The sequence below is a fragment of the Peromyscus eremicus genome, chromosome 17 (genome assembly GCF_949786415.1).
Source record: "Peromyscus eremicus chromosome 17, PerEre_H2_v1, whole genome shotgun sequence".
NCBI classification, from domain to species: Eukaryota; Metazoa; Chordata; class Mammalia; order Rodentia; family Cricetidae; genus Peromyscus; species Peromyscus eremicus.
The window spans coordinates 52201556-52214121 of record NC_081433.1 but is presented as its reverse complement, the minus strand read 5'-3'; the positions used below and the strand labels follow the sequence as shown (position 1 = coordinate 52214121).

Genomic DNA, 12566 nt, shown 5'->3' with positions numbered 1-12566 from the left:
GTGTCCCATTAGCTCTTTGGAATTTTCCTGATGATAAAGTGTGTGTGTGTGTGTGTGTGTGTGTGTGTGTGTGTGTGTGCGTGTGCGTGTGCGTGTGCGTGTGCGTGTGCGTGTGTGTGTGTGTGTGTGTGTGCACACGTCTTGAGTTTATTGACAGCTGTCAATCCCTGTGACACCCACCCCGGTGTAGTTTGTGACTTTTACCCTTGTCCCTTCTTTATTTACTGTTTGCCGTGTTTGCAATTTACATCAAATCTCTCAAGCTACCTGAGATCAGCAACACTGTCTCCACTGTGCAGAAGACACTGAATTTGTGGACGATAATTAATTTACAAAATTTGCAACAATTATGTCATAGACATACTCTCATTTTGACCACCTCTAAAGCTAATCTACTCCTCTATAGAATATGTTATCAATGTAAAACTCTAGAATTAAGACAGACATGAAAGCAAGCTGTCATTACTACTGGAAGCAACAGGTGAAGACCGGACACTGTGTTTAAATTATGTAAATGTAATGGCAGGCCTCTCTCATCCTCTTTTCAGTTCCCATCTATTCAAGCATCCAATGACTAACCTCATTCAGAAGGTTAGAGTGGAAATGGGCTCTGGATGTTATTCATTTGACCCTGTCACTTCAACTATGAGAAATCTGGAGCTAAAGTTACATGCCAGCCGAAGTGACAGAGAAGTCAGTGACGGCTGTCGTTAGCGTCTTTGCTCCCACCTCTGCTCACTCCCTCTGATCAGGATGGCTGCTGTTGTTTTCAGCTGGCTTTTGCCTTAGCACTTGTGTTTTTAAGGACTTTGGGGCTTATTTCTTTGTCCAATAGATTGTCAATCCCCGCTAACTTGTATTTGGTATGCGATACGATTCTTGGTGTGCAGTATGTTTGCCTGTCCTGTCAGTTATATACTTAGACTCTCAAATAATGTGTGATCTTGGAACTTTCTGGCTGGATTTCTTCTGTGCTGTTGCAAAACGGCCCTTTTCCATAAACCCGCCTTCTGCTGCACCTGCTGTGTGCGTCTTCTTGAGCATCATCATTTCTATACAGTCCAATTGTTCCATAACTTTCCATCAACGTCTTGTTTTGGTATTTGCATTCTTTAGAGAAAACCAACTCAGGGATTTATGGGAAAAGGACAATGAAAATGCCCTCTGTTGACAGCTCACATTATAGGGTAAACTGAAGCCCAAGCCAGGATCACATCTGCTCAGTTCACCGTGTGTGCCAAAGCATTTTTGTATTGCTTCCCTCTTTCTAGGACAAACGCAACAAGTTTGTGGCCTCAACTAAAACACTTTATTTTGACTAAGTAAATTTATTTTTTATGCACTATGCTAATTTTGTTTCAAAAATAGTTTTAAAAACAGCCAATTGCAATGTTGCTGTAATGCAGGTTTTTTTTTTTTTTTAACAAAGTGTGCTGTCCATTTACATGTGGACTTTGTTGGGAAGATAACTTTATTTTCCTTTGACACTTGGTTCAAGTTCAAGTTTGATTTGTTTTAATCAGGTAATTGAAAGAAACAAAATTGCAGAAAAAATGTGTTTCCTATCAGATGGTGTGTCTCCAGAGAGGGAGAGAGACAGAGACAGAGAGACAGAGAGAGAGAGAGAGAGAGAGACAGAGAGAGAGAGAGACAGACAGAGAGAGAGACAGACAGACAGACAGAGAACAGAGAGAGACAGAGACAGAGAGACAGAGACAGAGAGAATGGATTTAAATCATGGTTTTGACTTTTTGTATGATTTTTCTCTAGTACCGAATATTTTATGGTTTGTCAGCGACATTTGAAATTCTAATAATATGTTATCATGCCCTTTCCAGAGAGATTTAATGACATGGAGTAGTTCAGCTGAATTAGAAAGTGCCACTAAAAGCACTTATAGGTCAAACTCCAGGATGTCTTCTGGAATTTAATGCTTACCAGGAAACAAACAAATACGTCTTTGCAGATTGAAATGAAATCTACCCCATAATATCTCTTCCCAAGTCTACTCAGCTCCATTTTCAATTTCTCAGAAGTACAGATAAGCCACCGTGGGGACCCTACAAGCACTGTTAAACTATTGCTGGCATGCTGAAGACTGGTTTTATACATTTAGGCTTGATATTTTTTTAAATTATTGATAAATTATTCACTGACAATATTTTAACTATACAAATAGTATTTTCCAGGTAATTGTCAAATACTATGTTGACTTGATTTTGAATAACCAGGAGAAGTAAAAAAAAAAAAAAAAAAAAAAAAAAGCAATGAATTGCCCTCATGATATATATAATTTTATGATGTGGGGTTTCTCTCAGGGAATATAAATTTGACTCCACCGGTGTACATAATATCCAATATTTATTTTAAAGCTATCACCCGGTGGATAACACTTCCTCTATGGTTTTAATGATAAGAACGTTATTTTTATATTTATTAGTATGAACAGAGATTTATGGGCATCAAGGAATGACTAAACTTGGTGCGCAAGAATGAATCCTTTTTGTAACATTCTAGAATGCTCTCAAACCTAAAGTCAAAAGACTTTCAGTAAAAACAGGCATTGGCAAACTTTGTTCATAAATCTTTAAGTGTCTTTCCACATTTTGTGCTACTAGTTCACTCCTACCTCGACTCTCCATCCGAGCTGGGGAGGACAGAGGAGTAGCTCTGAGGCAGGCACTCCAAATCAGCACCCTCCATGTCTTGTGCCACCAGTGCCCCAGCTCTTCCTGACCCCTGGGGTCATTGTTGTTAAAGCGCTGACAGTGGTTTAAACTTGGAAGCAATGTCAATCCAGCAGTTGCATCAAACTTTGAGAATAGGTAGTTATTAAAGTCAGGAACTTCAACCCACTGGTTCACATAATTCTTCCTTGAAATCAGATGCCTGTGGGGCGGCGGTAGTGCATGCCTTTAATCCCAGCATCTGGGAGGTAGAGGCAAGTAGATCTCTGTGAGTTCGAGGCCAGTCTGGTCTACAGAGCGAGATTCAGGACAGGCATCAAAACTACACAGAGAAACCCTGTCTCGATGTATGTATGTGTACCACATGCATGCCTGGTGCCTGGGCAAGGCAGAAGAGGGCATCAGATGCCCTAAAACTAGAGTTACAGAAGGTTGTGAGCCACCTTGTGGATGCTAGAAATTGAATCCAGGTCATCTGGAAGAGCAGCCAGTGCTCTTAACTACCGAGCCACTTAGAGCCCCAAATCAAATGTGTTTTTCACATGATGTTTTACTGGTCTTAAAGGTATCGCTTTCCTTTTCTGATAGAAATTAATACTTTTTAAAGCTGTTTTTCTTCTTTTTTTTGTAGCTACCAATAAAGCACCTGAATAGTTTTATGTATTCACATAGCTTAAATGAATCCTTTAAGATAGCTTTTAGCTATGAGTCTTGTACCATTAAATTTTACATCTGCTCAGTGGTAGGGTACAAACTTTGCATGCAATGCCTTTTGTTCAATCCTTAACACCAGAGAAAACATAAAAGTAAAGTAAAATAAATATATATTAAAAAATAAAAATAATAGAATTTTTGTACAGAGTGAGACTGAACTTTCTTTGGACCTAGGTAATATGACTTTGAAGTGCTATCACATGGTAGAAGAGAATATTTCCTGGGAGTTGTTTAGGCTGCACTGGGATAAAGCCTAAGGATTGGTTGACACCACACATGCAGATACAGGATTCTCACAGCAGTTTCAGAATTATTAATCTAAAATCATTACCGAGCAGATTTCTGGCTCGAGTAATTTGCTTACCTCTCAAGCATGAAGGCCTGAGTCCAGATCCCCAGGACCCCAGAACTCAGGTTGAATAGCAGGCATTGTAGTACTCAGCTCTCTGATTAAGCACTGGGAGACAGAGAGCACTTGGGATTTGCTGACCAGCTATTCTGGTCAAATTGGCCAAATTGGTGAGATCCAGGCTCAGTGAAAGACCTTGTGTTAAGAAAATGAGATAGAGAAGGATTGAGAAAGACACCTGGTGTCTACCTGTGACTTCCACAGTGTGTGCACACATGCATCTTCACACACACACACACACACACACACACACACACACACACAAAGTGAATAGAAAATGAAAGCACCGAAGCACGCTGTATTTTCACCAACACAAATGTGAAAAGCCTCTTAAGCATTCCTGCTGCCCAGTCCATCTTCACTACGTGTTTTCTTATGACCAATGGTGACAGTATTATGAATGTGTCTTCATACCCAGTGTCTTGGAGAAATGTATTCCTTGCAGATTTTCCTAGCCTTAGTTCTGAGGGTTGTGACAGACACTGGGAAACCTCTCACATGTTGGCAAACGCCTTACTTTCCCCCAAACTTTTCATGTCTCATTCTCTATCACTATGCTTACGGGTGAATTTGTTGGCAGACCATTTTAGCCTCTGGAGGCTTCTCTTTAATAGCTGTTATAATAAACTGGGGGCTATGACCACAATAAACTTATAAAAAGTTTTGGAAACACCCTTTACTTTAAATTAGACAAGCTAAGAGATTTGGTTCTCACAGCCCTATTTCCTTGATGTATTTTCCACGGGGGATTATGGTAGTACACAGAAGAGCTGATTTGTATCTCTCTAAAGCATGAAACTAAAATTTTATTATAGCAAATACACCAATTATAACTGGACAACTTCTGTGATGAATTGTTTTTTTTTTTATGCTGATCAAGTGAGGTAATATTCCTACTCAAATATTATTGTATATATACAAAAATATTATATAGTGTTCAGTGCTATACAGCAAATACACACATGAATCTTATGTTTTGCTATTTCTTCAAGTTATTTTTATTCCTTTGGTTACTGAGTTCTAAGTTTTCTCCATGAAAATAATGATTTGAGATTAAAAAGAGTATTAGGTGTATCTCCCATAATTCCATTTAGCCAATTATCTGACAGGTACTCTTCCAAGTGACTTTTTTTTACTATATTTTGAAAACTCACAAAAATTGGTACCATCATCATATGTATTTTGCCTTTGGGAAAATAAGGATCAGAGGCATGATCTTTCTTGCCAATAGTCTCATAGCTAGTTAGATGTTTAAGCTGAGTTCATAAACCAGACAGACAGACTGTGGCATTCCTGCCTGTACACCGGACAGTTTCTGACTCTCCATCACAATCACATCCTGAATACTGGATGTTGAAACAGGAGTCAGAACTTGCTTAGACCCCATTGAAATGGAGGCTGGACTGTGGAGCTCACCAAGCTTATTCATTTCTTTTTACTTTTCTTGGACAGAGTGTGGTGGTCGATTGAAGGCAGAGCCCAAACCCAGAGACCTGTACTCCCACGCTCAGTTTGGTGATAATAACTACCCAGGACAAGTTGATTGTGAATGGTTGCTAGTGTCAGAACGAGGCTCTCGACTTGAATTGTCCTTCCAAATGTTTGAAGTAGAGGAAGAAGCTGACTGTGGCTATGATTATGTTGAAATCTTTGATGGTCTCAATTCAAAAGCTGTGGGTCTTGGTAGATTCTGTGGCTCTGGGGTAAGTATGCCAACAGAATTCCATGGCCAATTAATGAAAATTCCCATTAATTAGTGGTTTGTGTATATAACATTTACAAATTGAAAAATATTCTTGAAAAAATTATTCATTCTGTATTATTATCAATCCCTCCGGTCAGAGCACCGGGACCAGCTATCACTGCTCCACATGCACAGGTGGAGTTCAGGGACAGGTAGTGAGGAGGCCACGTGAGAAACTAGAATGAGAAACACTTTTGTTTTTCTTTATTTCCCCCAGGACTCACTGCAGTCAAATGGAAGCTACTCTGAATGTGTATTTTAAATGAGATGAAAATAAACCCAACTTTCTGAGTGTCAACACTTATCTAGGAATTAAATAATAATAATATCAAACTTCTACCCAAGTAACACTTGAAACAAAAGAAATCCTTAGAATGTTTTTGATCAATAAAAGAGGGAGAAATGGAAGATCTGGATTCCACAAGTGGTCCAGTTCAGAATAACCACTGAAGAAATGACTATCTCTTCACTGTTCTGTAATCTCCTTTGTTTACATATAAATCAAAGGAATGTGGATTAAAGTTTTGAAGACCAAGTCTTATTGGAAATTTTGGAGTTTAGTAGTGGGCTAAAATATCTTTTATGAGATTTTCAGTATTGCATTTCTTCCCTAAATCTCATGTTTTCTCATCTTTGTGAAAAGAGATGCAACAGAACCACTGTTCTGGGCTGTTGGGTGGATTGAATTACTAGAGCACGTGCATGACATTGATGAAACAATGGCTCAGTCTACTGGTCATTTGGTTTATGTTCCATTTGCTTCTTCTTTCAGCCACCGGAAGAAATCTATTCAATTGGAGATGCAGTTTTAATTCATTTTCACACTGATGACACTATCAACAAGAAAGGATTTTATATAAGATACAAAAGTATAAGGTACCCAGAAACCATGCATGTCGAGAACTAATGCAGATCCTCCCTCAGAACAGAAAGGAATGTGCATATGGAAAGAAGACATTTTTAAAATTGACAATATTAGTACAAATGTTTTATATAATGAGTGAACAAAAGAGAACTGCAAGACTAGAGTTATCTCTGGAATGAAAGTGAACTTTCCAGAAAACTGGATTGGCATTGCAAGGATGTTTGAAAGTCATGCTTGATGATTAATAAAGGTGTTGGACAGCTATCACATGTTTCAAGGAAGATTAACAGCTTGAAATATATGCCTCATATTTTGGACAGTTTACTTCAGGGGCTATGAGTCTCTGGAGTGATTTCTTGACTACTTTTTCAAGATCTGGGGACATATAATGATCAAACAGATCAAAACTTGGAAACCTACTTCTTGGGTCTTAGCACATTTGCTTAAGACTTGGTAGGTCAGATGCAATGTAAACCAAATCCATGTAAGGAGATGTGGAATAGTGGTCTTTGGAAGGTGGTTTGTCCTTTAAATGTAGGTGTGTGTGTGTGTGTGTGTGTGTGTGTGTGTGTGTGTGTGTGTGTGTGTGTTTATGTTTGGAAACTGGAATATTTCATCTTCATTATTTTCAAATGCCAGCCAGCTTAACCTCTTCACACAAATGATTTTGTGACCACTTCATTGAATCTGTATCTTGAGAAGTCTGAAATATCTGTAGTGTCTGTAAGCAGTTAATCTCTTGATATCATATTTAATTACTGGAAAATATCCAGTTTACTAGTAAATTCATTTCTCTTTGAGGAAGTGCTGAATAGTCACACCAAATCCATGAAACCCATTATGTCTTATGAACCTTTAAGAAAAACTCCCATGAGGTGTGTGCAGCCGTCTTCCAAATGACTACCTGATGGTTCCTCTTCCAGTTACTACTACTGCTGCTATGATCTTTCTTTATTGTTAATGTGTTGATGTATTATTGTTAAGGTTATTGTTATTGATGTTGTTACTGTATTTAAAAATGATCAGATGAAGTGGAAGTGGAGTTTGGGAGACATGAAATATCTCTCCTTTTTTTTGTTCTCTTCTTGAGATTCAGTTTAAAAAATACAATATTGGGTGGCAAATGATTTGTTTCTGAAATATTTCCTATGGTGCTATTCCATAAACATTAAAACAGCAACAACAACAAGTTTCTGACCTTTGAGCCAAATGCCTGCTGTATACTATGAATGCCTCCCTGTATGCGGCAGGCAAAGAAAACTAAAGACTTGTTAAATATATCAAGAGTGTATCACGGCAAGGGTAAATCTTGTCCTATGAAACAAATACTTCCAATGCCTTAGAATTCTTGCACATAATCAAACAAATCTGCTTAAAGACACGCCTTTTGAAATGTTGGCCATCACAGCATATGTTAATCAGCAACTCCAAGAAGGAAATCCATTTCTATAACAGAGACATTCGCCCCATACAGATACATTTACATGTGTACATCCCAAACTGCTTTTGTTGTAGAAATGTAATTTTAGGATGAATTTTTGCTTTATAGCCCTGTATGTTTTTAATATTAACGTATGTATATGTGAGCCATTGAATGAGTGTGTCTGCTAGAAAGTAAATGCTATGGGTGGTTGACAAGTTTAATTCTGTGTACCAAGTTGTCCTAGATCCATGTATGAAGTAGCACCCTACTAGAGTTTCATGGGCATATAATGGAGAGTTCTAATTATCATCGATCCCATCAAAGAAAGGCTCTTTCTCTTAGACAATCTGTTTTGAATTATTTTTTGTTGTTGTTGACGTGAGTTGCTGTGCAAATGAGTGTTTTTCTCTTAATTGTCCACAAACACCCATTGTCTGGGAAATAAAAGGGGGGAGGTTATATTTCTTTATTTTTACAAAATTAAACTCTACATCTAGATATAACAATTTATTCTTTTTCTCAATTTTCCCTTGAACAATCTTTCTCTATTTATAACTTGCAAAGTATAAATACAGTTTTTGAACCAATGTTTGGATCTCATTGAATGTTGCCTTCAAAATATGAATGTGTTGCCTGTAATGTACATGAGCCACTCAATGGAAAGGATTTGCTCAGTAACTTCTTCCATATTTTATCACTCATCCTCAACTAGCCAAGATATGCCCACAATGAGGAAGAGAAAAGAAAAAAAAAGGCACTTACCTTGGAAGTGTTGTGCACTGCTCAGGGCTTTGTGTAGGTGTGAAATAGCTCCTAAAACTCCATGCATGCTACTCTTCAGCTGAAATAGATGATGAAGTGCAGAACATGAGACCTAGTGATATGTGGCTTCCAGGGTAACAGATGAAGTTAGATGCAGAAACTCAGTAAGTCTGTGTGCTATCAGAAATCTGTGCTTATTCTACGACATGCAATAGATTTAATTTTGATGCACATGAACAGTAGAATTTTTTAATTATGAAGCATTTCCACACAAAGCAAATTTCAGGTATGAATTAGGCAGTTACTATTTGATGACAACATTTTTCTTTCAGCAACAGCATGAAAACTAGAATGTCAACTGCACATAGATGTCTTTATGCACCAAAAATACTACTAAAATTTAAAACAACCCTATAGTTTGGTGTTACTGAGCTTCTTATTAAAGTGAATATATTAAATTATTTCAAGTGTCATGATGGGGAAAATGTAGCTACTTTAAGAAATAGCCCAGACACTCCAGTTGATACCAACTAAGTCACAACAAACTAAGCTTGAGACAACTAGGAAATTGTAGAAAGTCTGTGATCATAATGTAGTTCATTGACATAGATATTAATTTTTATTGTATCTTGTTTTAGAAATCAGACAGTACCACATATTATTTTTAAAGTAATTCAACATTTGCCTTAAATGTGCTGTTAAATGAAAATAGAGCACCATCATTGTTGTTTTGCTCAAAAGTATTATTGTCCTAGACATTTTACGAAGTTAATTTTGTAAATTATTTTATACCTTTACAGTATGTTGTTTGTGCTTTATATTTGCCAAGGTTCTGAATACCTTATAATTGTCATTGCACACAGAAGAAAACTACCTTTTAAAATATGATTTCCTTATGTTTTTTACAAAGAGAAATCCAATCATGACTTCAAATAATTGTACAAAACAACATTTTAAAAAGAAATAAATGAGGGCTGATCAGATCAGCCAGCAAGAAGCATTGCTGGACACCAAAAGTGGGGATGTAAGTTGGCTTCTGAGGATGGCATGGGAGGAGAGAAATGAGTCCTAAAAGTTGTCCTCTACCCGTACACACTGAGGCATGGGTGTGCCTATATGTGCACACATGCATGCACAAATAGGCACATGCACACACACACACACACACACACACACACACACACACACACACACTAAATATTTATAAAATATTTAAAGCAATAAATAGAGGAGAAGCAGGAATTCTGTGTCCATACCTCTGCTGGCTGATTTTGTGTTACCCTGTGCTAATGTTTTTAATGCAGCATGGTGTCACATTCAATTTTTTTCCATGTTTGGTCTTAGAATAACAACTTGTTCTGTTTTAATGAGTCTTTTAATTGTGGGATATTTTACAGTAACCTTTAAATGTCATTTTTTCTGGTATGTAGAAATCTCAGTAGTATCTAATAATTTTTTTCATGTTGTTGAAATTTACTTTTAAAAGCTCCAATAAGTTTTATTTTTTATTTATTAGAACTACATCTATGTATTACATTAAAATAACTTTTACCCAAAGCAATTATGAAAATAACTGGAAGCTTTAATGGCGATGACTTGAATTTTTGAAAACCTTTGATTCTGCTTTTAAAAGAGCATGGAATAAGGAAAGCAGAAAAATTTATTCCTTCCTAAATATTTATCAATTAAATTGTGGAAATGCTTTCTATTTTACCAGAACAAACATATAACATCAATTTATCACAAAGACAAAAGCTCTGCTAATGTATTATTGGAGCTTCTTAAGGATTTAAGGCAGAGTAAATGGTTCCCAAAGATATTAACCTTTGGACCTTAATTACCATTAATACGTAATTTGGAAACATTGTCATTAGCATAAGAACAAGTGATAGAAAGGCTAGCTTTAATGCAATGTGAAATATCATAGTCTCCAAGAGTTCTCTTACATCAACTGTTTTCACTGCCCACCTTCAACTTGACCATTCATCATTTATCTCCAGTGTACTGATCCTCAATCCATGATAATCATGTTCCCACCATGACATCCTAATGCAGGAATTCAAAGCAATCTCGGGGCCCTGAGTATAATTCACTAAACATAACTTCTCCCTCCTTTAATAATTGAAGTAGAAATGAACAGAACAGGACATATACTGACCTGCAACTTTTAAACACTTGTGGAAATATGGTTGAATTTAAAATAAATTGAACCTAAAAACAGAGCACTAAAGATATCAATACACAAAATGAACCCTGTATCTATGCAGTCCTCACAGTTGGCTTTGTGGTGCTACAGTACAGTGTGATGTAAGTGGTGGAATTATTTGTGTTCTGTGTCATTTTTATACAAAAACAAGCAGTGACTTTTCCAGTCTTTCTGACCTCACCTTGCTCTGCCTGCCTGTAATATCCACACAGCTGGAAGGTTCATGTGTTTTAACACTCCAAAGTTTCAGCCTATACTCATCTTAAATAAAAATAACAACTAATTGTACCACACCAACATTCACTAGCTTAAACATACATTTATCCTTTTGTGTATTTTGTAAATCATATTAGAAAGCCATTTTGTGGTGCTTTCGTTGAACTAAGGATGGTTATATCAGTCATTAGTTTCATAACTAATCCAAGAATGGATCTGTCCAAAGTGTTGCTAGAATTGTTTTGGCAAAACAATTGGAGAAAATTAAAGAACATTTTCAATAAAGATGAGAAAGTGAACATATATTCCTTCATAGTATTTTTATGTTAGAATTAGTTCTTAACAAAATCATGAGCCAGCACTAGTAAAATGAGTCTGGGGCCTTAAAGGACTTATTCCAAGAAATTTCTTCAAGTTTATCAAAATGGGATGATTGCTTAGAAGCAAGTGAAGTGAAAGAATCATAGATATTAAATTTCACATCTGTAAAAGAAAATACAAAAAAACCCAACAACTCTAAAAATAACTGAATGGGCAATTCTTAGAGGCCTATACTAAAACCTTAAGTACCTTTTAGGACAGATTTTTTTTTTTTTTTGCATGGTTCCAATAAATGTGCCAAATATACTTTTGTACTGTTTATTTATTAGCTGTTCGAATTTCTTGAGATTAAATGATCATGCATAGTAAGTCACATTATTTCCCAAACAAAAGGCATATATATATATACATATATATATATATGTATATATATTACATATTTGTTTGTTCATGTATTTTCTATTTGTTTATTCAGTCAACAAATATTTGTTTGATGCTTGTTTCTGTGCCAAGTACTAAACAGGCTGCTTCCACTTAAGGCAAAATAAGTCACAATTTCTCCTCTGACGAAGTTTAAATTTTAATTAGAGAGACGTGTTTGTTAAAAAAATAATCCCCAAAGTGAAAAGTATAAAAATAAAACAAATGTATGTTACCTAGTACCATTTTGGTGATATTTCAAAATTAACGTAGATCCTATTTTGAGATCAACATTAACATATATTCTTTCCTTAGCCTGGATTTTACAACAAAGCATTCAGATGATTTATAAAAATAGTTATTTTCACTTCAATCATTGTACTTTCAATCATCTAAATTGTTTATTCTTAAGTTGGAAAATAGGTGACCTTTGTAAATATAAATCAAAAGTAATGGTGTATGGACTATTGCCCCTGTAATGAATGCATATATTGAGATGGGTAATTCAGGAGATTGTTAGCTCAATAGCAGCCTGGGCTACGTAGGAACACCCTGTCTCAGAAATAAACAAATCAAACACCATTAATTGATACATTGAAGATTTTGTTAGGATCCACACCGAAACACTTGAAACCCATGATCATATTCAATTATCACTTAATGTGTCAAAATGAAGCTTTTCATTTGCAGGGCATCCCTCATGATCACACCTACATGATTTGAACATTTGAAGTTCTTTGTAGAGACGAACAGCAGGACAGACTGCACAGGAATTCCTCCACAGTGCACAGAAATGGAA

The 12566-nt window shown here is 36.3% G+C and overlaps 1 protein-coding gene across 1 annotated transcript in view; it reads left to right on the top strand.

Annotated features, from left to right (window-relative positions):
- Positions 1–9209, top strand: part of Tll1 (tolloid like 1) — a 183561-nt gene extending 174352 nt beyond the window's left edge. Inside the window, exons 20-21 of the mRNA XM_059244372.1 lie at positions 5263–5513; positions 6327–9209. Coding sequence (XP_059100355.1) covers positions 5263–5513; positions 6327–6461 — 386 coding nt within the window. The 3' untranslated portion in view covers positions 6462–9209. The remainder of the gene's footprint in view (positions 1–5262; positions 5514–6326) is intronic.
- Positions 9210–12566: the final 3357 nt, after the last annotated feature.